Genomic DNA, 27,155 nt, shown 5'->3' with positions numbered 1-27,155 from the left:
ACGACAACTTTAAGGCAATTCATATGAGAAAACTAACGGCCTTATTTGTACAAAATAAAGATGATTATTTTTTGTATTTTTTTTTCTTCATATTTTCGTTGCTGCTAGGAACAGGATTATTCCATGTGACGAGCTACCAGACATAGACTTATCGTTATGGAAAGAGCAATTAAGTTATTCCTACATGGTATATGAGAATAATAATCTGGCATTCTCTGATTATAATATACATGACATATTGAAATAAATATTATGTTTGTTCATAGTTTATTATATCTGCAAAATTACTAATTACAATGTAACTATACAGAAGTCGGTTCACACAAAAAAAAAACTTAAAATTAAGATTGATCTTAAGTCTTGAAAAATTCTTTTTTGTGAAACCGACTTCTGACTGTCAAATTTATTGGGCACACGTGTAAAGCAATAGTCAATGTCAGTCAACAAATAGTTTTTATGCAATCTAGATACCTTGTAACGTCATTAAAAATTTGTATAGATAAAGCATTAAAAATTCAAGTGGATTTCAAAATCAAGACAAATATTATGCATAAAAACAGTTGGTATTTGACCATTTCCGATGATCAAAAACAGTTGTTTTGGATTTCCTCTGTTATAATTTTGGTCAGAATTTAGTATATTTTTTTCAGTTATCCCAACGATGAAGACTTTCTCAAAATACATTTACATCAAAAACATTGTCGTTTTATCAAAAGAGGCATCACGATTATCAAGTTAGTGTACTTTTCCTTCCTTGTGTGTGTGTGTGTGTCTTTTAATGTTTTTAAAAATACTGTCCTATTAAATAACTCATCTTAGATACTAAATTTAGTATATACGCCAGACGCGCGTTTCGTCTACAGAATACTCATCAGTGACGCTCGAATCCAAAAAAGTTAAAAAGGCCAAATAAATTACGAAATTGAAGAGCATTTAGGACCAAAATTTCTAAAAGGTTTGCCAAATACAGCTGAGGTAATCTATGCCCGAGGTAGAAAAGCCTAAGTATTTCACAAAATTCTAAAATTTGTAAACAGTAAATTAATAAATATAACCATATCAATGACAATTCATGACAGCACAAAAAAGGGCTACTGGGCTTGTGATACCCTCGGGAAAATAAATCTCCACTAGCAGTGGCAATTAAGTTTCATCATTGTTATTGTTCATGTTTTTCTTAATTGATTTTGTGGAGGTTGAAATCGCATGCTTGTTTTCCAAACCCATAAAATGTATCAATGTCTGATACACTAGTAGTAAGTTTAAACCATAAACATAGTAATAAGGGATTCCTAAACATACTAAACAAACACAGAGATTTCTGTTATTACACATTATATACTTAAAGTCGAAAACATTTTTGAAATCGTATAAACGACATAACGACCCACAGTAGTCCATCTAAAAAAAATCTGGTCTACTACACCAACCACACCTAAATCCAAGAAAAGGACTTTATTTTTTTCTAAATGATGTTGTCAATAGATGTTTAGACAACTCGTCTAAACATCAATTCACCAATGTTAGATCTGTAAATTTGCTTTCATAAATTTTTGGCTCTTCCCTAGCCGGGATTCGAACCCATGCTACTGTGATGTCGTGACACCAAATCGCCTGCACTGCAGTCGTCCCGCTAGACCACACGACCAACTGGGCTCTAGAATAATATAGTTTTCGCTGGCCGTGTGTTACCTTTCCACGTCAGTTTTAATCTAGCGGCGTACTACAGTACATGATATATAAGGCATGAAGACGTTATATATATATATATAATTTACAGATCTAATACTGTTGGGTTGATGTTTAGATGAGTTGTATATATATTAGACCCTTCTACACCGAAATTTGTTTGACATGCACACGTATAAAAATTGCGGTTTTTATCCAACGCAATCATAGGTTTGAACGTAGTTTTCAATTTAGACTCGTTTATATATATATATATATAGTTATCGACATGAGCATCACTCGTATGAAGTTTTCACTTAATTTTAATGTGTGGTGGTCGGTCAAAGAATAATGACATATAAATATAAGGAGATGGGTATGAATGCCAATGCATCAACTATCAACCACAGAACAAAATGACGAAGCAATTTACAATTATAGGTCATTGTATGGCCTGCATTTTTAAGCAAAATCCATATCGCGTTGTAAAATATTAAATGCCCATAAATGACTAGTGATGAAGACAGCAGTGATGAGCCATACAGACCACTCTTACAGACCACAACACCATGCATACGGATACGAATGAAAAACAGTTCAAAGAAAAAACATGGCATGATCGATTTTCAAACCATACTATTATGATCTACAACATACACGATTACCACTGTGTTGGGACGGGCACATACAGTATGGTGTTGGATTTAACATGTTTTACGGGCGACAATATTTGCCTCTAAAATCGGTCAATGGAAAACAAAATGAGTTAGAAACGACTTACATAAACACAAAAAACATAAGAAAGAAACAAGTTGAGTCCGGACATAATATAATAGGCATGCATTCCTACAAAATAAAAATAAACAGACATAAAAACACACGCAATAACTGAAAACTAGGTTAAAAGCCAATGTTAACTCACAAAAAAAAGTAAAACAATAAAAATGCCAAACTCAGAGGGATAATCTTAAAGGAAAGTTCCCTCAACAATTGACAAAATCAATAGCTGAAACACATCAAAGGGATGGATAACAACTGTCAATAACACAATGACTTGATGTGGAAGTACTGTGCCACGGCAAATGATTAATTCCAAAAATAGACCAAACTGTAAAGTAATAACTCACAAATACAAGATGTGAAATAACTTCATTATCTATAGGTTGCACTTTGTAAGTTCAGCTGTTGCTCAAAACACGCCTCTTTTGGGGAGAAATTGAATATTCATAGATAATTAATTTTGTTTACATACTGGTTCCCAGTTATGCTCTCTGTGTTCCATATCGAAGAAACAGAACCTGGGAATGTTACCAGTAAATAAACACGTTCGTATTGTTTACATTGAAATCTGTGGTAACCTTTCATTCAAGGTAGGGGTAGTTAAGAAAATTAGTGTAAGTTTAAACTCTGAGAAGTTCAGGGCATTTAAACGTCGAAAATATGCCGCACAGCCCTATATTTTGACCTTTGAAAATAATTGTGGTGCATATGAACTTTCAATTCTAGGATATGATTTTTTTCAAAACTTCATAGTAAAAGTGGTACAGTTTTAGCCGTAAAAGGAGTTCCTATGGGAAATTGCATTGTCAATATTTACAGATATGCAACCTATAGTTTTGTGTTTTATTTATGAAGTTGAAGAGGTATCTTCAAATACACGTTTTTGTGAAACAAGGACGAGACGTTCTTTGACATATCACTGTGTTATTAACAGTTTGCTTAGTCACTTTTGACGTTTTAAAAGGTATGAATAACAACTGGAAGCTCTTGATTACCGACTTGGTTGAAAAATGTTGATATATAATTCATATATTGCAACTTAATTGGGGAAATTGATTATTTAAATTCAGAGTTGTCTCGTTTGTCATCGATTTGAGTACGTAAATGACCGTGTATGTCGAATTCGAGGCATAATTCATAGAACGGGAGTGATCGCAGGGTCGGCTGTTGTTTCTTTAAATTCTAGTTCTAGTTTTCTACTAAAATTTATCAATGGAACCAAATCAGAAACGTTTTGATTGTTAGTCGGTAGAACATCATCAATATAGTATAATGTATTTGAATGTGAAATAATCATCGGCGCTTTGTATCTACTTGTTTTTAACAAAAGACTTTAAGAAAATAAGAAGAGGTCGGTAAGGAGAGGCGCACATTTCTTTTCCATAGGAATGCTGACAATTTTTTGAGAAATCTACCTCGAATTCAGCAAATATACTGATCACTTATTCCTCTGTGTATAGCAAAAAGAAAATGTGGTATGAGTGCCAATGATACAACACTATTATAGGTCAAGTAAGGGTTTCAACACAGTGCCTGGGCTCATACAGTTAGCTATAAAGATCTCCTAAAATGACTAGTGTGAAACCATTAAAATGGGAAAACCAATCTACTCTATAACAAAAAAAGAAACATTCACGAAGCACTTTTACAAACGACAACCAATTAAAATCACGTTTCTGACTTAGGACAAGTGCCTTAGCATGGTTTACCTTTTTGTTCACCATTTATAGAATATGCCGTATGGGTTCTCAAAGTAATAACTACGATCTTAAAAAAGATATTAAGGTAATCATTTTGACAAACCAGCAGATATTGAAGTATTGATTTCATATATCTAGTGTACACTTATGGTATTTTCATTGTCCTGTTTTTTTTATATCAGTGTGAATTTAGAGGAAGAGGATTTGTGGTTTTCGAAACTCCTTATAAGATGAATAACGTAGGGTTAGATGTGGATTTCTTCAATTGCAGCGAATTCCAAATTATTTAATGGGACATTCCAAATATTGATTTTTGAATTTTTATTTGCAAATTGGTCTACTGAATCAACCATTTTTTTTGTCATGATTAGAGTATTATACAAATACGTGCATTATGTTCATTGCACATCGTAGATTTCAAGTGAAATGCTGTATGCATGACGTCACCGCTAGAGTCTATTGAGAGATTGAGTCCATCGTTTGTACTTTCGTCTCGCTCCCATTTAAATATAGACTTATAATAATAATATTGTTAATAATAATACTATCTTTATTTAGAAAGAGGCTATCTTAAAACAATAATAATTACTTAAGAAAAAACCAATACGAATTCAGTATCGATAAACAATTTAAATACAATATTATATGGCATTAAAATTCAAATATCATGGTAATGTTAAAAGTACATAGATTTGTAGGCATGCTTAAATTCTAATACTGTGGTAGTTTTCTTCAATCTAATCAGGAAGATTATTTCATACTTCTTGTCCACTGTACGAGTTACTATTCCAATTCATAAGATCTGAAACTTAGTATTTCAGGCATTTTGGCAAACAACTGTTATATTGTTATCCAATGTTTATAATGCACGAGTTTTAAGTAATGACATGATCAGTGGCACTATATATGTATTAAAACTATGCATTAAAGCAATCAGATAGGGTAATCAGAAAGTATGAGTCTCTACAGGAAACAATGTTGATAGAAAATATTGCTATTATCGATGATGTCCACAACCGTATTATCCAATACTCTTGTTAAAAAACTTTGCATTACAATCTTTGCAAATATGCTGGAACAGCAATGTTTTCCATAAAAATGCGTATGTTTGTTTTATCATCTTTGTAAATAGGGATGAACAACAGTTTAAATAACGTATATGTTGAAGATATAAACCTAAGTTATAACATTATTCTAATGTCGTGATAAAAAGCATGTCCTTGTCAGCTCTATAGGGTTTTGAATATGTGACCCGCATAGGAATTTCAAGGCTTCTATGAAGGTAGAATGTCATTGTTATAAAAAATGACGTAAATTATTATAAATTTTAAATTTGATTTACATCCAGATTAAATTTAATTATCGTCTGAAGAGAACAATATTTTAAACTTTCTTTTTAAATTTAAACAAATTACAATTATCCGCTCTATACATTTAAATAAACGGAGGCCAACATGTTGATGATAAGAGCTCCATATCAAATGTAAAAATGGGAATTAATACTTTTGAACTGTTGCGTGTTGCTTACTATTGTAGAGACATTAAACATAAATTTAACCTATAATACAATTAAAAAACAGAATTATGAAATTAAAGCTTTCTTTGGAAATTATTTATTTTAATTTCATTTGAACAAATTTGAATTACATTTTTCTAATATACAGAACATAAATTTGTTGTATGGCATGTATGATAGAAAATTTAATTAATTTGAAATTTGATTTACAGAACACTGTTGAAGGGTTATTAAGATTCAATGATTTTATAAATTATTGCCTGCGATAATAAAAAAAAAAGGAAGACGTCTTGGAATAGTCTTGGAATAGTTTCATTATAATGCTGGTATTATTTTTATTATAAAAAAGGCCAATAAAACGGGACAGAAACTTTTGTTTCAGAATGCCCCCGATAAATATATAAAAAAGCAGTTTTAGGAAATAAACTCATCATAGATATCAGGATTATTTTTTTTTATTTCCCCAGGACACGCGGTTCAGCTACAAAATACTCATAGGTAACGCTCGAACAAAACAAATAAAAAAAAATCTTGCATGAAGATGGTGGGCATTAAGAACCAAAAATGCCAAAATGTTTTGCAAACTACAGCTAAGGTTATCTATTCCTAAGGAAAAAACAAACTTGGGACCCTAGAAAAAAACTTGTTGCTCCATTCTTTTAAAATATCGTTGTTCAGTTAAACCAAATCTCTTTCGTTTAACCTGTGGTTTATCCGATCCCACGTATGACAATCAATGTAAAGCTATATAAAAAAGGATATAAATGTATGGGCCATTTCTCCGGATTCCTGATTGTAAAAAATGAAAAAAACACGTTCTATAGCTCTATTCTCAATTCCCTTTAGCAGGAAATTTAAAAGCTTAATCTTTGAAAGCAAATGTGTCAATAATTACCGTATATGTATGTTTCATTATACACATGTAATACATTATTCTGATTGGCTAACTGCACATCACGTGTTATTCGTCAAGCAATTGCATCAGTCAATAAAACTTTCCATTCATGATAACAAGTGGTCCCACAATAAAGTGCACAGGTGAATTGAATAAAAAAGTTATAAAATTCGTGTTTTCATGATCATAGCTTAAAAAATGTAATTATAAGTATTGAATGCTTCTTTTTGTAACTTCATAGGGTTGTAAAAGCGTTGACCGTGCGCACATTTTTAGAATGAAGCGCTTCCGGGCTTCATACAAAATGTACTTCGGTCAACGCTTTTACACCGCAATGAATTTACAAAAAGAAGCATTCAATTCTTAATTGAATGATTGATTGATTTCAAACCTATATTTATTTAAGTATTGCCGGTGGTCAATTTTTCGGGTGTGCACAAACATTTATAAACATAATGATTTTCATACTTAAGATTTAAACCATTTATACTTTGCAAACGAAAAGGGTCAGTTTTTTATGTAAATATTGGTTATGGCTACCGTAAGAAACGTTGCTTTTAAAATTGGATAATTTGACTGTTTGTCTTACTAATCGATAGTGCTAAAAAACATGAATAGGGGCCTGCAGAATAACATGGCATTCTGAATCAATCCCTTGAATCGTCAACTACAATTTATATTTACCACCCAGTGCATTGTTTTGTCTATAAATGATGAATTTGTATTTGGTGTTATTGAAATACGAAGTCAAAATACTTCAGAAAAAATTATTATTGTTATGTATTACAAATATGTCTCTTAACACTGCCGTTTGGGTTAAACGATGGTTCCACTCGCCCTAAATGAGATAATCAGTGTTATATTAACCCAAAATTTGTTCCAATATTTATAGGAACTGTTCCACTTTTGGCACTTGTCGTGGTTTTTTTTTTCGGAATAAAAAAAAAACGATTATAGGTCAAATTCACCAATGTGGCAATCAAGAACATTCTGAAAGGAGATAGGGTCTAGAACAAACTATTTAGGGTCAACATAAATTATAATAATTTACAAGAAAATAAAATCTTGACTAAATATATATTAATTTTGATACATCATCTTATATAAAACTACTCAACTGACATGACCATTTCTGTATTCATTATTGTGTTTGGACAGGTGTCCACCTTTGATTAATTAAAAATGACACAATAACAGAATATAACATGGAGTATAACATGTCTTTTTTTCTGCATTTTAATCATAATCGCCACAAGTTTAATGAAAAATATTTACCTTGTAAAGTTTATCTATGGATGTTTCTTTTACCACCTTCTTCTATGCTGTTTTATTTCCATGTTTTTCCTGTCATGTACGCTTCAATCGCAATACGATCCGAACTCAGTTCACTTTTTTTTTATAATATACTAGTCAACAAAAGAAATGTTACACGACTTTGGAATAAAATTCATCAAACAGTATTTAGTTTAAAATAAAACTGAGATACACTATTTTAAAAAGCTTTCATTTGCAATGGATGCACAAATGATAATGAAAACAAAAACCTGTCGGAAAGTAACCAAATTCTGTGTAAACGTTCTTAGGGTGCAAATTGTTTTTGCGGAAAATTGAAGAAAAAAAAATGACACACAATTTTCAAAGAACTACATGAATTTTCAAATTTGTTTAAAAATATTTTATTTGCTTATCAAGTCATGTTCATATTGTATCTGATGGGTTGAAATAATTTTTTTTTTTTTTTGTAAAAAAAGTTTTTTTAAAATCTCAAAAAATGCAAACAAAGAAAAAATGTTTTCGTCTCAAATCAATTTGGAACCTTTTGGATTAGTTTATATATATTAATATTGTATTTTTTAATTTCACTTTAGACATATTGTCTATGATAAATCAATGCATAATGTAGACATGTTAACGATTATTTGTGAGGCCAAACTTTGCTTTACAAATAAACAAAGAAACTGTTTGATTTAAAAAAAAAAAGATTTGATGGCAAACATCGTCTTAACCTTTCAATGAGATGTTGGAATCATTTGTTGGAACTTCTAATTTTAAAATTGTCGTTTTATGTAAACTTTGTAAAAACAAATTTCGCCAAATGACGTCATGAAAGCAAATATTCTTTTTTTCAAACGGATTTATATTTCCATGGTCATTAAGTTTTACTACTTTCAATAGTAGTCCTAAAAACGGAAAATTCATCTTGAAATTTGAAAAAAAGTCGTGTATCGTTTCTTTTGTTGACTAGTTTATCATCTTCAATGTATCGGCAATTGTTTGATGTGGTTCTGTATTGTTGAGTTTATTAATGCCCAAAACATTTAAAAAATAAAAACCATGATAATTTTGTTTCAAGAGTATAATGACCGTTCTAGTTTCTTTAATTAAAACAAAGGTTTTTGACAGTATTACACAAAGTTTGATATTTCATGACAGTTACAATATCTTGAAGGGATACAACTAGCTCTATCGTTATACATTGTCAATTGAATATACAACGTATTGTCCCATTAACAAGAGGATTAGAGAATAACTGGTTTCCAACACTCAGGCCGTCAATATAATTCAATGGATACAATTTCTTCATTGATAATCGAGGGGCTCTTGATATGTCTATCCTATTTTAAATTTCTCATAATATGATTTGTAATCAAATGTTAAACGATAATTTTATGGTAAGTTACATTTGCTTTCTCATTTAGATCCCTTATGGTCATATATCTTCTAACGTATAACTGTATTTTTACATCTATGGAGTAATAGTTTTGGGTTTGAGTTACCTCAGTGTATTACGTGTTATTTTTATTGTAAAGTCATCAACATACATACGTGTATAATTTTTATGCACAATTCAAATGCATAACTTTTATCAATTCTTTTGTTATTCTGCATTGATCCTTTGATTGCATTTAAATATTAAAATATTTCAATATCAATAAGTTTAAAAACCATGCACTACAATGCAAGTATATCATATTTTTTCTATACAAAAGTTTAAACCCGTGTCAACGTATTTGTACAACTGATCACTAATTTAAAGGTGTGTCTGTTAACATGTAAGTATTTTGTTTTCAATAAGACTTTTTTTTTACTATTAGGTGTTTTCAATTGATTCTGAAAATATTATTTACTATCCTCTTTTTATTAAAAGTTGTATATTAATAATTATTACCAATCTCGTGAACATATTGTATATATCCATTTTGTAACGTAGTGTATCGCTTTTATTTTTACGCTTTAAACCTGTAACTTTAAGGGTGTTTTTTTTTTAAATTATGAATCCTTGATACAATCTAAAATGTACTCGGGGATCAATATACATTTTTATGCAATACCAGAACAGATTGAAACATTTATAAGTTTCACGAAATCTTTTATTTTTCCGGGTAATACTTGTTTTTAAGTGAGGTTTAAGGTGAATAATATTGGTCTGGAGGTAACTTACTCAATAACAGACGGTGTTGTCAAGTCCACAACTCAAGTTCAATATGTCCAATATCTGTACCGAAATTATATAATAAATTGTTCAGTTTTTTAAAGAAACTACTATATATATACGTGATAGCAGATGAAAAAGTAGTCAAACGGACTCAAAAATATTTCAGAAAGAAAATATGTAAACAATAATTAGCTCCCGACTGACAGAATATAAACATAAAAAATTTACCTTTACATTCGAAGCATAAATCGAACTCTACCAAAGGTCTATGATGTGTTGAAGAGCTGAAGCTCAGGAAACTACTTATGATAACTGGACTAACGCTTAATATTTGAAGTATGTATAAACATATATAAGAATATGCAAAAGACGTTTAACAAGGATCTTTTTGTTTGCTAGTGACATCATTGTTTCCGAGTTCAGCTCCACTAAGCTAGATGTTAGAAATGCATGACATGTATAAGAAAATAAAAAAGGACAATTTTGTTACCTATTATCGATATTAACAAGAATGTGTCCCTAGTACACGGATGCCCCACTTGCACTATCATTTTCTATGTTCAGTGGACCGTGATATTAGTGTCAGAACTCTATTTGGCATTAAAATTAGACAGATCAGATCATAAGGAACATGTATACTAAGTTTCATGTTGATTAGACTTTAACTTCATCAAAAACTACCTCGACCAAAAACTTAAGCATAAAGCGGGACAGACGAACGATGGAACAGACAGACGGATGAACGAATTGACGAACGGACGGATGATCGGACGAACGAACGGACACACAGACCAGAAAACATCATGCCCCTTTATTATCGTAGGTGGGGCATAAAAATGAAAGAAATGCAAGTGAAGTTTAAATTATCGCCTTTAACATTTCAAAGACCTGCGTACTGTCGATATGTAATTGATAAATCTTATTGTGGTTTTATTCGGTTTTGTATACCTCATCACATAAGGAACTTTAACAAGATGTTTAGACACATTCTTTAAAATGTTTTCAATAATATACTTTTATAGTTACATTAAGCTTAATTGAGTTCTAATCTTATTCATACTTGATGGGTTCTGCAAACAAATGTGTATACTGACTATTCACCATTGGTGGTAGTCAAACATGTCCTTTGGTTTAATTGCTTTGAATTATATTAACATATGTGCATACTTATTAAATTTACCTCCTTCAATATAGGAAGATAATTACCTCTATTCTCGAGACAAATTAATATTGAAAAGTTTATGTTCTTTTTTTAAATATGAAAGACTCAGTAATGAACAGAATTCCTCCTCCTGGAAACTACCAAAATAGAAAATATCCTGCTGCTTATCAATCTGTTGATAACAGAAGACATAGGTCAATCAGTGATTTAAGAGCAGGTGAGTTTTGTTTCAGCTATTTTTACTGCAGTTGTTGAAAGTAAATGGTTCTGTAAGGATACCATAGGACAAAAACAAAGATCTAATGTATAAGTCTGTATAGGTACAGCCAGAAAATAAATGTAAACATCTGCTTTCTTTGCACATCATACTAACTCATTCAATAAACAATTCATTTCAAAAAATTGTCTGGGAACATGTTAAATAATGTCCTTAAGGGTTAAATTCCTTGACATTTATTAATGTCCTTGCTCAAAAGAATTTTGGAATTCGATATAATGATATTATAAGAGAGAAGACGTTATTAAAGTCAAAATATATTTTATTGGCGAAGTAAGATCATGGCTTCTGTCGGTTACCAACCCACAAACAAAGGGTCTTTGGGCAACCGTAAATAAAATGCAAATAAAATAGATAAATAAAATTCAAAATTCAAATAAAAACTAAAATGAAATGAAAATTTTGAAATAATGGGGTGCTGAATTGAACCCTGGCAACAGATGTCCAAAATCAACATGAGAAATTTCGTTTGAGGTGAAAATAAAGATAACATGGATTAATGTTCTAAATGAAATAATAATACAGTGATAAATCAAGTTCATCGGTACTGGTGCAGCCTATAAAGTCCGCCCTAGTGATGAACTCTTCTAAAAGACTGTCATAACATTATTTATCGGTTCGCTATGACTGTTAATCCGTTTTCACTCGTCAGATGGACGGCATAATGTGGTTAATTGTGTTTATAGACTGGCGAAGAGTTGTAAATCCAGAAGCCGTGACAGGAGTTCTATGTTGAGGTTAAAAACAAGCAGAAATCTGTAAAATAAGACATAAAACAGCAGTATCGAAAAAATATAAGAGGAGGGATGGGTGGGTTTACATTAATTATGCGTACAATAAACTCAACAATCTGACCTTAGATATATATAGTTACTTCCTAGCAGACCGTGCATTCAAAATATTGTGAGGAGTGCTTTAGCTGGTAAAATTGATATGCCGTGTAATCGCATTAAGACATGCGCGTTACGTTGACCTGTGCATGAACTGTAGCAAGTCTTGTCTTCCTCTGATAACGTGATTTAACGGTCAAGCCCTTTAAATCGAATTATAAGAGAGAAGACGTTATTAAAGTCAAAATATATTTTATTGGCGAAGTAAGATCATGGCTTCTGTCGGTTACCAACCCACAAACAAAGGGTCTTTGGGCAACCGTAAATAAAATGCAAATAAAATAGATAAATAAAATTCAAAATTCAAATAAAAACTAAAATGAAATGAAAATTTTGAAATAATGGGGTGCTGAATTGAACCCTGGCAACAGATGTCCAAAATCAACGTTTGAGGTGAAAATAAAGATAACATGGATTAATGTTCTAAATGAAATAATAATACAGTGATAAATCAAGTTCATCGGTACTGGTGCAGCCTATAAAGTCCGCCACTAAACAAGTTCAAAAACACTCATTTCACAAAGAATGTTTTGGAACTTGTTACCGCCAACCAGTACCATACATTGAGAGTCGATATAACAGAGAACTCTGATTGTTATATTGTGTAATAACAAGAATCTGACCGCAGTAACTACTAGCTAACAGATTCCCGAAGCCAATAACCTACTTCGCCGTTTGATAGACAATAAATAGATGAAAATAGATAATAGCATAAATTAAAATTGTAATTTGTAACTTGTATAAAATTAGATAGCTTTCAAATCTGACAAATAACATATTCCTTCTCACTGTAGTTTGGTTCAATCACTTATTTGAATCTTGTGCTTGTATTGCAATCGTGGTAACATTTGAACAAAGCAAATTTGACTAAGGTAACAAATCTTGGAGAAAATCAATATCGCTTATAAGTTAGGACCTATCGTATAGAACGGTTGTCCGATGTCATGTTCATTTTAGTGGATTACTTAATATTGCAGGGCCCTTCAAAAATGAGCATACGATTAGTTTATCTCTTTACTTAAAGTGCCCCATAACACTTTAGCCTTGCTAAAAAATTGTGATACGAAAATGTATAAGAGAACACAACCATAAGGAACTACAAACTTCCGAGCAACAACGAAGTTTTGGTGATTGAAAACCCCACTTTCCAAGCACGCTTTTGGAAACATGAAATATCTTAAATTGACAATCAATCAATAATCAGCTCTAGATTGGTAATTTATAATATAGAAAAATAAATAAAATTGATATGATAACAGATAAAAATAGTTGACTTGTATGTTTGTAATCAGATCTATGGTTGATACTTTTTATATTACCATTGGCTGAATTCTACTTTTACTATCAGAAAATATATAAACTAGAAGATCTGACATGAACTTTTTTTAAACTTAATAGCGTGGTCGTAAACAGCTATATACCACCGTACAGCCTTCACCATTAAACATAGTCCATACAGTATAATAGCAACAAAGGGTCCCGGCAAACAAGAAAACAAAGCCATATTTAAGTATAAATCAATTTAAACGTACAAGTATAAAAGACTGCGACACACAACAAGTTTGTGAGAATTAATTCCTACCGTAACCGGGGACATCGGTTAACAACACAAAATAAAACAAAGTTGAGGTAGGTTTGACTCATTAGTTAGACACAAAACACAATACACAACTAACAAATAGACTAAAGACATCAGTCAAGTACCCACCTAAGAGTACTCGCAGTTACTGAAAGCATGTTCAAAGTCAATTCAAACTAGTTAATCGTGTTGCCCAGACAAAAACTTTTAAAACTGAGGTGCAGTTAAGACCCCACAAAATTGACTCTAAAAATAGCCGATGGAATATAAGCCGTCTTAGGGGCGCTCGTCAATACGGCATTAAAACTGGTATCGTGTAATATTTTGTTTTGTTTTTTGTTTTGTTTTTGTTTTTGTTTTGTTTTTGTTTTTGTTTTATTGCATATCATGAGTATGGCGTTCGACAACAATTATTATGTCAAATCATTTATGACTGCTTACAAAAACTAGTATTCTCTTATAAACGTATAAAATGCCATGTATAACTGTTCACAGTATTTAACCCAATTACGTTGTTTCTCTTTCAGATAACAAAATCGTAGTAATTAGCAATTTTATAGTCTGAGATATACGCAACTTTAATATCTAAACTACAAAAGCAATAAAATCAATTCATCACCTAACTTATTTTGACTTTTCTTGACCTCTGTAATGATACACATAAGATTAAAGAAAACCATTAACCCAGACAAAAACTCGCTTAAGTTGTAAATTTATATCAACAATTTTCAGACGATAATTTTATCAGAGATCTACGCATCTGGTAATAAAGTTTGTAAACGTAACTTGCAGAAGTGTATACTATTTCTGCTCTATTCGTTATTAGTGTTAATTAAAAGATTATAATTGCCAGTGAGACAACTATCCACTTGAAAGTGCAAATGAAGAAATGTAAGCAAATATAGTCAACCTTACGGCTTTCAACAATGAGAAAAACCCATACCGTATAGTCTGCTATTAGAGGTCCCGACATGGAAAATATAAAACATTTCAATCGAGAAAACTAACGGCCTAATTTATAACAAAGCAGTTTACGAAAAACAAGTATGACAGACATAAACCAACGAAGCCCTTTTCCAAGTATAGTAGTAAAAATACCTTGCCTTGCTGATCAATTTTCTGAAATTTGAGGCTAATGGAAACTTTAAAGTCAAAAATGCGCAAGTGGATCCCGGATTAATAGCTACTAGTTCCACTCATATGAAAAATCCAATAAAGCTAGTTTAAACAAACCCCGAAAAAACCAATAAAGATTCGTGACTTGAACAGCAAACACATGGCAATACTATTTTCAGCTTATGTAAATAATTGAAAAACAACATTTGATTATCTTGTCCATTACATGTAGCATTTTATTTTTTCTGGGCACTATTAAAACGTGCGCAAAAAAGCTTTGTGAGTAATGACGGTTTACCCTTGTGCAAGACCTTAGTTTTTATCACAATATTTATACATAATACAGACAGGGCATGAATGATTTGTTGTGATCATGGTACATGATTAATATCCATAGATCTAAATCAACTGGTCCCCAATTACAAGACTGTGAAATTGCTTTCCTTAACAGAAACAGCTCGTTTCCAACTTATGACCTGAACCCTGCTAGCTCCAAGTCTTCTTTGCTCTCTTGCCTAATCAAAATTGGTTGTCAAATAAATATCTGATATAAAAATGCATCAGTTAACTTACGATATCATTGATATTTTGTTGATGAATTTTTATATAGCTGCGAGATACCATTTATTTTTATATATATATATATATATTTCGCACAAGTAGTGCAGATTTAGTTTCTGAAATTAGTGAAATGATTCTCTCTTTTATAAAGATGCGTTGAAAATAAATCAAATTTAGGTATACTTGTGGTCAGAGTGATACAATGAGAAAAATGTAAAAATTCCTTCGTGATATATACACATACTAAAAATATGCACTAAATATAAAATTACTTGCGGGACTATACCTTCTCAGGTAATTATAAAATAAATCAATGTTGAAATGATATATAGATAAGAAACCAATTAACTAAATCAATCTTATTCTTATTCGTGGTATGGTCTCTCATAGTAAAAAGCAATCCGGATCAATATAGTATCCGCCATTTAGAATCGTTTTCTTATTAAGCTCGAAATGTTACTACTCAAATCAATGCTAAAGCTAAAATGTCATGTACTGAATTAGTTACATTAAAATTAAAGAATAAAAGAAGTACCTTTTTTATTGATGTATTTAGATAAGGCATACTGCCACTTCTCTGACTGACATACATACATAAAAATGGTCCTGCTGGTGAATGAAATAATCCTAGATAACAAATATTCAGTTTCTGTTTCCGATGCGTAGCTATTTTGACCTCACAGGTGGCTAAAGACGATTTCTTTACCCCAATTATAACACCTCTTTTAACGCCTTTACTTCTCAGGCATCATACACCTTACAATAAATGTCAACATGAACAAATATAATTAAAATAATATACAACTATACAAAACCTTGATTTTATACACTAAATAAATATCAAAATGTGTGCAATGAAATTTGGATAAGCGATAAAACAATCGGTTATAAAGACATTACTTCAAAACATGAATGAATATTATTTGAAATAAATATTAAATATAAATATCAGAGTCATATTGTATTATATGTCGCTGTATATATATGTGCAACGCAATTTGGCTGACTGAAAAACAATCAGTTATAAAGACATTACTGTAGCTGTCGTATCAAATCTTATCAACTAGTTTCTTTTTAACGGATGCTCAACTTTGAAATATAATTTACGATTTACTGCTGTCCTAAACACGCTAAAGAACAATAAATGGTACCATAAATTAATTTATTGTATTTGATGGTGTTAATGTCTCACAAGACAACCCCATTATTAAATAATAGTTAAACATACCTGATAATGACACATTACCATTTTAATCTGCATTACGAAATGTAAATTGAATAGAAATACCTGGAACCTAGTTTTCATATTTTAATACCTCGATAAAAAGATACAAAAATATTAATAACAGGAATTAGAAATTATGCGAATCAAAAATTTATTATACAATCATAAAAATAAATTAAAATAAATTCGCTCGTATTATAATAACTTTAGACAAAGATTTGTATACTATAAATAAATCCTTGCTTTAAGTAAATTGTCCAATAATTTATAAATTATCAAATTGAATGTGACCGATTTGAAATTAATTAATCAATAATCAGTTGAAATTGAAAAATGATTAAGATAAGTATTTACATTAATTATGTGTACAATAAACTCAACAATCTGACCTTAGATATATATAGTTACTTCCTAGCAGACCGTGCATTCAAAATATTGTGAGGAGTGCTTTAGCTGGTAAAATTGATATGCCGTGTAATCGCATTAAGACATGCGCGTTACGTTGACCTGTGCATGAACTGTAGCAAGTCTTGTCTTCCTCTGATAACGTGATTTAACGGTCAAGCCCTTTAAATCGAATTTTATTTGACATTTGACAGTGAACAACAAAGTTTTTCTCATTATTTTTAACTTTGACCTATAATTGGTGTCTTTATTTGCTTTTCAAAATATCAATTTATACCAGATATATCCTCTAAAAAATCAATTAAAGAATAAAAATAACTAAATATACAAAACCAAAATTCAAATTAGGAGATGACTGTAATGTATTTTAAGCTTGTCCTACGTATAACGTAGATTTTCCTGTCGCAAATTGAGTTCTACTAGCGACGCGTAGCAAATATGTTGACGTAAAATGACATTATAAATAAAAAAAAGTCGTGAATCTGTTGCATTATATTTAGGAAATACACAATGTGACTTCATATGTATAAATAGGACGTTAAACATAAAACTTGTATTTATACCTTTGGTACGCTACACAACGTTGACAAAAAAAGGACATTTGCATGCTCAAAATGTGACTTTTATGATTATTTTGTGAGATTTTACATACCAACAAAAATGAAATTAAAAATGATAGCTTTTTTAGTTACGAATTGGTAGAACGTGGCATGTACCCCTTCAAAATATTTGTCAATGTTCAATGAAAATTGTCGTTACAAACAAATTGCATTATAATGTTCAATATATGGGGATGGGAATATCTACAGTTTCATGATCATGACGATAACACTTGTATAAGGAAGAAACAGTAATGACAAATCATACACTTTTACAATATACTATTTTGGTAGTTAACACACCTATTCCTCCAGAGGACTATCCATTAGAAAAAGAACATGAATCCTTTTACAACAAAGGATACAGACAAATAAAAAGCTCTCATGTTGGTGAGTAACTTTTATATACTGTAACTGACCATAAGATATCTTTAAATACCATAAAACTATCAAATTTGTCTATTGCTGTAGATTTCAAATATACTTTTACGTTACGTATAATTGCTAAAAAAAGAATAGGTTCATTTTGACGATAAAAGAATAATTTTAACTTCCAACAGCTGTTTCCTTCTAGATTTGAATCATGTTATATTTGCGACCATATATTTGGTTTTAATTTGTTGTCCACAAAACATATTTTAGTCGACAATGTCAAAGATTTGTTGCAGGGTAAACATAACCATACCTTTAAAAAATATCATAAATGTGTATAGATTTTAAATAATACAATGCTAATACATTGAATTGATGCAATTATGCACTGGGCAAAGGGCTTTTGTCTAGGTTATGAAAAATAAAATCACAAAAAAAATGAACTCCGAGGAAAATTCAAAAAGGAAAGTCTCTAATCAAAGGACAAAATCTAAAGTTTAAACACATCAAACGGAGCGATGAAAACTGTCATATTCCTGAATTGCTACAGGCATTTTTTTATGTAGAAAATTGTGACTTAACCTTGTTTAATAGCTTGTTTAAGCGAAGACATGAATGACAGTGGCAACAAATTTCATTATATTGACAACAATGTCTGAACAAAACAAACAAACATTATTTGTAAAAATGTTAAAAAGAAGGGTATAGCAGTCAACATTGTATACCTATCTTAACAACTATAAAACAAACAACACTGTAACCAAAAAACACAAAATAGGCATATATTTTGAAAGGAAACATACTGATGTACAAAATTGCTTACGAAATAATGTTTTCAGAACTAATGTCATCTTGAGAGTAATTCCAACATTTTCTAAAAGATTTATGTTCTTTGACACAACGTTATGCATGGTTATTCTGATATCTTTATATTATAGAAATACTTTCAGAAGGTTGTTTTTATTGGGTTTTTATTTTCTAAACAAATGTTTCAGCGAGAACCACTGACAAAAAAACATATTCCACCAAGACCAGAAGGGCACCCGAACCTCCATTAAAACCTCTTGGAAGAACAAAACCACAAAATCATTATACAAATGTCAGTTCAAGATATGAAGGTACAATGTATCAAGTTTAAACGAACCAATAAATAGTTGTTTTCGACTTCAACTAATCAAAATAAGCTACCGAATTTAAGAACCGTCGTACATATTTTCAAAGTTCTAAACTGTTTATGCCACAAACAAACACTAAGAGATACCTTAATGAATTAGTTGTATCAAATGTAAAACTGAGTACAGGATTATTAACCATAACCAAGAATGGGATGAAAACATGAAACATTAAAGCCTAGTACTACCAAAGACTCCAGTTACAGAATGCCTGCGCTAAGTAAGAACAATCAAGTTCATATGGTTTCGATGGGGATACGTTTTGTTAAAGAAAATAGTCAAAATACATTTTAGTTATACCTTGAAGTCAAATATGTTTTGAAACGCATTTGCAGATGTATCGTCGTGATATCAGCGCACAATAATATTGACTGTAATGTTAGTCGCTTCGTGGTGTATTAAAGCAGTATAGCGTGTTGTTGTACTAATGATGTACGGTCATGTGTTGCCTTGTGAATAGTTATGAAGAATGTAAATGTGAATAATCTAAACAGCTGATCAGAAAAAATATGTACTTTTAAACAGTATTCATAAATTGTAGGTGAGAAGTTTGAACCCAATGAAGATTACCCAATTGAAGAAATCAGGGACTATGATGTTGTTTCCAAGACGATAAACTACACATCAAACCTCGAAAATGTTGGTAAAGGTAAATTTGATGTCTAATATATGTTCATTGACATGGTTATTATAAAATCATATGCCAATTAGCAAACTCAAACCCACAACTTTGTACAAAGAATTAATCTGTTTACGGTAACATTTCTGTATGTTCGTCTCTTGCTATAATCATACGAATATAAAGACTGTCTTAATACTTCGTGAACAAAACAAAAAAGCAATGTCGGATGAGAAATTGTACTGATCAGTTTAATATATGAACACATTGTACTAATTCTGGTCATGCAAATGGCGGTCCTTTAATCATCTCGAAATAATGGTAGGAAATCTGCAAATATAAAAGTGTTCAATCAGGAAGAGAGATAACGCTGTTTAATAACATATCATGAACACAAAATATACGTGTCGATCTGAACAGTGAATTTTCTCGAAAAAGAAGAAAACGCGCAAAATCCAGATATATATGTATGAAAATCAAATATTTAATGTATTCATACGTCAAATTAAAGAAGGAATTAATTGATTGATGATTGGAATGTTAACAAATCGGTTTTTGTTGGTAAAAACAACAAATTTGTATCGTCCTTTAGCGTATGTCATAATTACCAATACTCACCGGAATCTGGTTGATAAGTGTAGTCATCGTTTTAGATGTGACTTTATGTAAAATAAGACTCTATATAGTAAGTTTTTTGTATTTGCAAAATCTGAAAATCAACCTATCATACAAAGAGTCAGTTTCTTTTAATTATTATTAATTTGATTGTGAATTGGGTAACTTCCGCCTCTTTGTTATAAACCAACTTTTAAGAAATGATCAGTCAAATTCTTTCAATTAATTATTGTAACAGTTATAATTAAGAACTGTTGACGATTATTGTGTTAAGCTCTTGAGGAGGAGAGGTTGATTCGCAAATTCAAAACTTAAATCAAGACTTTGCCATAAAAGTGTGAGGTTTGTCCAGCCACAAAATCTGGTTCAATCCACAATTGTTTTTTTTTAAATATCCTGTGCCAGGTCAATAAAATGGCAGTTTTCATATATAATTATCTTATAGTTCGTTTATGTTTATGTTACATTGTCGTGTGGTCTTTTGTTTCACTTAATGTTCTGTTGTTTCGTTATTTCCCTCGATTTTGGTTTGTAGTCCGTAATTGTTTTCTCTCAATCAATTTATGACTTTCAAACAGCGGTATACTATTGTTGCCATTATTTGAATACTTTTTATTCTTGCTTTTTGTGTATGTGCATATTTACTTAAAGACTAAAATAGAAATCTAACGAACAGATAAAGAAAAGGAAAAATTGAGCAACGCTCATCTCCAAAATTATCTGGTTAATGCAGGACCTCCAAAACTGTAAACATATCTGTTTGGCTTGTCTAAACTTATGTTTGTAATTTTTTAATGATGAGAAAATATCCCTGTACAACGTATAAAAATATCAGTGATGTATAATGAAAAATACGTTTTGTTTTGTTTTGTTTTATCGTAATTTATAAACAACGTACATTGCAGAGACCTCACATAACGTCAAAGTGCCTTCATCAAAGACCACAAGAGCACCAATGCCACTGCTTCACAATCTTAAAAGATCAGATTCGACTCTTTCTTTTGGAGCTAAATCCGTCTCTATCAACCCTATGCGATCAAAAGGAAAGCAATATGAGTAAATTAAAGAAGGTACTTACCGTTTACATTTGTTTCAAATTAAGATAACCACCAAAACTTGAATACATTGCATAATTTCGAAATACATTTGTAATACTTAAAAGGTTATGTTTCCTTCGATTTTTTTTAAAGTGTGTGATATATTGATACGCATTCATATCCGAAGACGTTATATCCCACGATACGCATCGCGAGTGATTAATGTTCTCGGTAACGATTGCAATATATATATATTCGCCTGTTTCAGGGAAAAGTTTGGCCTTATCAAATAATGTAATGTTTTATTTCTTCCGGTAGTACAAATAATATGCCCTTATACGTTGGAACTGTATTTACCTGTTAAATGCATTGCACCATAATAAATAACAAACGCTTACTACATGAAACAGTCAAGTGTATATTTCAAAAGGGACAATATGTTCTAAACCTAGTGGTATAAATGGTATGAAAACAGCACTTTGAAATAGCACGCAAAGTAGGTTATTCGGGATGCACGACATTGTTCATGATATTTCGTCATAGAAAGAACAAGATATTCTAATTCTTTAATGAAATATATAATTCTTTATAGACAATTCCACCACAAGGTCAGATTTTCCATTACATGAAGGAGATATTAATGATGCAGTGTTACCATTTACGAGAGACAATGACTCTTTGTCACAACTAGGTGCTGAAGATTTATATGGCATTTCTGCTACAAATAAAAGAACGTCTAGTGAGTACCTCAATGATGAAGTTTGCATACGTACAAACTATACAGAAAAGTGTGTTATGAAAGATGATAAATCAGCACTGTTTTTGTTAAAGTAAACCCCATGACAGATTTTCTAAATTTCCTTAGATTAACGCAACTCATTAGTAAGAAATACTTGATAAGAGCAACCGTAGTAGAACGCTTTTCAAAAGTCATAAAACGGCAGAATAAAAATCTAGATTACAAACTAAGTTAAAGCAAGAGAACCGTGGTGCATCGGACTACTTACACAAAGGTTCCTGGTTCGATTCCCGTTCCGGGATGAAAATTTCAATGACTGAATTTTCGGCTCTCCCTTGTTATTATTTGCGAGTATTGTCTTGAGTAAATGATGATAGTCCGTCGGAATGGACGATAAATGGCTGACCCGTATTAAGAGAGAGCCATATCTCTTGCACGTTAAAGACACCCTTGTAGATTTCGAGAAAGAGCAGGCTAATGCCTCTACAAGGCAGCACTCGCACCAGCAAAGTGGAAAGGGATTAATATAAGTTTCAAAACTTGTTTTTTCAATCCACTATTAATAAATATGTTTCATCTAACTAAAAGCAACAGTAGTATACCGCTGTTCGAAATTCATTAATCGATTCAGAAAAAAAAAATCGGGTTACAAACAAAAACTGAGAGAAATACATCAAATATGAGAGGAAAACTACGACACAACAGAAACACAACATTAAAATTTAACACACACAGAAACGAACTATAATATAACAACGGTCATTTTCCTTCCTCGGTACAGGGTATTTTAAGGAAAAATGGTGTGTTGAACCTGGTTTGTGACAATCCAAACCTTCTTGCTTTTATGGCAATCTTAAATATACATAACAATGACAACATTACATGACTGGACTACAATAAAAATAAATGGAAGAACATAAAGGCCAGAGGAACACACAAATACTAGCTAACAAAGGCACCAGGGGTACATGTAATACCGAGGAAAACACTCTAAACAGACTATGAGAGAACAACAACAGAACAACAGAAACATTTAAATATAACAAAAACAATCGTCAATGTATCACACAAAGAAACGGACAATTAGAAAACAACTGCAAATGAAGTGTTACTTAGCCGCAAAAAAAAAACTATTTCTACAGTTTGCTAATCGAGATTTTATTCCAACGGGCCAACGGGTAGTATATAATTCAGGAGTTCATTTTAAACAAATGTTTTTGAAACGTGTGCTAATAAAATTGGGAATTGAGATGAGGAATATGTTAAAGAGACAACAACCCGATCAAAGAAGCGTCTTTTAGCTGAAACACATAACAATGTCAACAACAACCGAAGGCCCCTAGTGGTTCTTCAACGCAGTGAGAAAATCCTGTATCCGGTTGTGACCCTCAGCTGATCCCTGTATACAATTGTGTAATAGTTCCGTGCAAAATAACGTCAAACTCAATTTTTGGTAACTCTTAAACATTTAAATGAACTCAAATTTAATAAAAAAAAAAACATACAACACTAACAAAGGCTAGATGACCCAAACTGGGAACATGCGCAAATATGCGGCCGGGTTTACATATTTTGTAAGATCTCAACCCTCAGCCTATACCTCTAATATTTATAGAATAAAGAAACACATAACAAAACGTGTTTGCATTCAATCTCTTTTAAATGTAAGTAACAGATGTGTACATGTATGCAATATGAGCATGTCAGAAAAACGTTCATATATAGGTATTTCAAAAGTGATGGTTTCTGTTAACACTTATTTTTCATTAACAGTTAGCATTGGCAGTAGTGGAAGAACATCAATAGGAGGAACTCATATTAGTAAGAACTTAAAGTAAATTACTATCCAAATACAAATTTGATTTGTTTAGCATGTCAACAACCCGTCCTAAGTGCGGAAGAAAGGCCATCAATATGTCTTCAATATAGATAGAAAACCACTAAACAAAAGGTGAAATTTGTTTTCGTATCCTGGTACAACAGATTACTGTAAACTCAGTGGTAAAAATAATGGTAGTTTCCAAAGAATAACTACGAGTACAACCCTGCTTAATATATTCCGACTTTTATTTTAATTTGATTTTGTTTGGGGGTAGGGGGCTGATTGTCTATCATCTTTTACTTTTTCGGAGTTTTGTCATTAATACATTATACTTTTTACAATTGGATTAAATCATTTATAGCTCAGATGCATTTGTTACTTGTGTTAAGTCGCAATTGACTAACAGTTAATGCACGATTTATCTGAGAAAAGTTTACTCACTTTATATTTCAGGTATTTCTCAAACAGAGAGTCAGTTGATAGAAAATCTAGTTGGTAAATATTAAAATTGTAGGAATAACTTGATACGTTTCATATAGGAGCAATTACCTTAAATCTAGGTAGATATGTCACTCTTGCAGAGCGCCTTAACTTTTATGTGTTCGCTACGGCAGATGTAGCATGAAGTGTTACCTTCAACCGTAAACACGTTTATTTATTCGTCCAAAATTAGTTGCAGTTTCGTTTACCTCAACTCAATGGAATCACAATTATACATACTGCTTATAAAAACTAAGCTTAAATCAATGATGACTCTTCTTGGCGTCACTTTTACTGTCTCGCGTTATGCCCCTTTATAAATTAAAAATTTGGTGAAGTGTTCGTTTAAGATCCTTTTCCTTTAGTTTGCCTCAACCAAATGTGATAAACATACACACAATAATCAATATAGACACATCGATTGTCGAAATGCGTATTTTGTATGGTACGAAAGTAAGTGTAAGGGTCAATACCACTGCTTGTCGATGTCAGTCCCAGAAGGTATCACCAGCCAAGTAGCTAGTTCTTTCGTACTGACATGAACATACGATAATTATGTATTTAGTGCCAGTTATCCTAATAGTCGGTCCTATAAAGGTATTTTTTTCAAAAATTGTTCGAGTAAAGTCACTGAGTATAAATTGCTAAAGTTTTGAAAGTATAAAAGAAAAAGGAATACCTTTATATGTGACTCATCCTCTCGCTCATTGAAAATTTAGTGAAAAGGAAATAGATCGGCTTTTTAAAATATTTCGAAAAAACATTTATGGGTTAGGGCTGAAGCCAATGTATTTTGCTTAGAACATGGACAGAAATTTAACCATGCAAAGCATCATACTTTCACAAAGACCACAACAATCATGACGTAACTCCGTTAGGCTATTTATACACCCTTAAAGAGTAAATCATGACCAAAAAATTGATGACGTCACTACCACATGATAACATTAACATCTTTGAAAATTGTAATATTTCATTATAAATCCTCGGGTCACATTTATTATACCTTGTATGTTGTTTTTTTATTGTTAGAAACATCCAAAGCTTATCTGATGCAATATGAAAGCCATAAAACATTTGTTCAAACGAGTGAATGGTTGGAAGCTATACAAAAAATTGATTATCATCGAAAGGTAGTACTATCCTCAGGACATGGAGGCGGAAAATCATTTTTTGGGACAGAATTGTTACTACGATATTCCAAGTTGAGAGACCAATTTAACAAGCCGAAAACACCGGTCATACTAAGATTCCCACGACATTGGGAGATGGTTGTTAATCCCAAAGAGGACGTGATAATATTGTTGGACGATATATTTGGAAAAGTTAACGTTGATTTCAAAAAGCTTAAAGAATGGGAAATTTTGTTCTCTGATATACATACCTGTATAAATGATGAGAGCTGTTCTGTATACGTGGTAATCACAATAAGAGATAATATTTTACGACAGGTAAAAAAATTACTCACTAGACATGAGCTTTTTCGAAATATAGATAATTTTCTCGTAAATATCTCCATGGACAACGAAGACGACAGAAAAATGATACTTAAAGGATATTTTCCCCATGCACTGTCAAATGACAGAAATATGACGCCTATGAATACATATGTCCCTAAACTAAACAACTAAACAGATGCGTGAAATCCTAAATATTCATACGCCATTTGCCTTTCCATTATGTTGTGCTGAATATAAAAACAACAGAGAATACTTCAATCAAGGAATCGAGTTTTTCAGGAATCCATTAGAAATTCTACCGCCAGAATTTCATTCTATTTATACACATGATAAGTTCACATTATTTTTTCTTGCCATCATCTTATTCTCACCTTACCAGTTTGTGCAAATTGACTCAATAGATAGACACAATACCAAGCTTAAAACTCTTTTGCAGGACGTAGCCACGATATGTAATATAAATTGTACCTATCCTTATCTCTTAGGAAAACTAGAAGATAAAATACAAGAATTAGAAAACATTTTTATATCAGAAGACAACGGAAGGGTTTATTTTATATCGGAAGCGATCCTCGGTGTAATGATACACATTGTAGGTGAAAACCAAATACACTATCTGATAGAGAATCTCGATTTTCCTCTTTTACTTAGATTTACTACTCTCAATCAAACAAGGAATAAACGGTTTGTCATTTCTCCGCGATATTACCATGATTTGGTTGATCGATTCCTAGTAGAAATAGAAAAAGGTTCACTGAAAGATGTTGTAGGAAGTGAAGCAATGGAGACAGACAGTTTTGTTAACAAATTTGTCGAGCAACTAAATGTTACATTGCATTACAAAACATGGCTAGGCAAGGGAAAACGCGTGGATAGTATACTTTTACTAGCTATAATACATTACCCACCAAGATACAAACTTATGAGAGACATTATGAAACATGCACCACAGAAAGAAAAGGGTTTGTTATCTAAGCACAAGGTTTACCCGAATTGGTTCAGAACCGAAGTGTACAACGTCTTGAAATTG

The 27,155-nt window shown here is 31.5% G+C and overlaps 1 protein-coding gene across 1 annotated transcript; it reads left to right on the top strand.

Moving 5' to 3' along the window:
* The first annotated feature begins 9,561 nt into the window (after positions 1-9,561).
* LOC134695087 (uncharacterized) lies at positions 9,562-26,265 on the top strand. Its single transcript, XM_063556279.1, has 10 exons — positions 9,562-9,612; positions 11,261-11,374; positions 18,104-18,199; positions 19,177-19,299; positions 19,895-20,002; positions 21,493-21,657; positions 22,217-22,363; positions 24,137-24,184; positions 24,639-24,680; positions 25,698-26,265. Exons 2-6 carry the CDS (start codon positions 11,269-11,271, stop codon positions 21,645-21,647), a joined length of 588 nt encoding a protein of 195 aa, XP_063412349.1. The 5' UTR covers positions 9,562-9,612; positions 11,261-11,268; the 3' UTR covers positions 21,648-21,657; positions 22,217-22,363; positions 24,137-24,184; positions 24,639-24,680; positions 25,698-26,265.
* The last annotated feature ends 890 nt before the right edge of the window (positions 26,266-27,155 follow it).

The sequence above is a fragment of the Mytilus trossulus genome, chromosome 13, assembly GCF_036588685.1.
Source record: "Mytilus trossulus isolate FHL-02 chromosome 13, PNRI_Mtr1.1.1.hap1, whole genome shotgun sequence".
Lineage (NCBI taxonomy): Eukaryota > Metazoa > Mollusca > Bivalvia > Mytilida > Mytilidae > Mytilus > Mytilus trossulus.
This window is presented reverse-complemented; position numbering and strand designations above follow the sequence as displayed.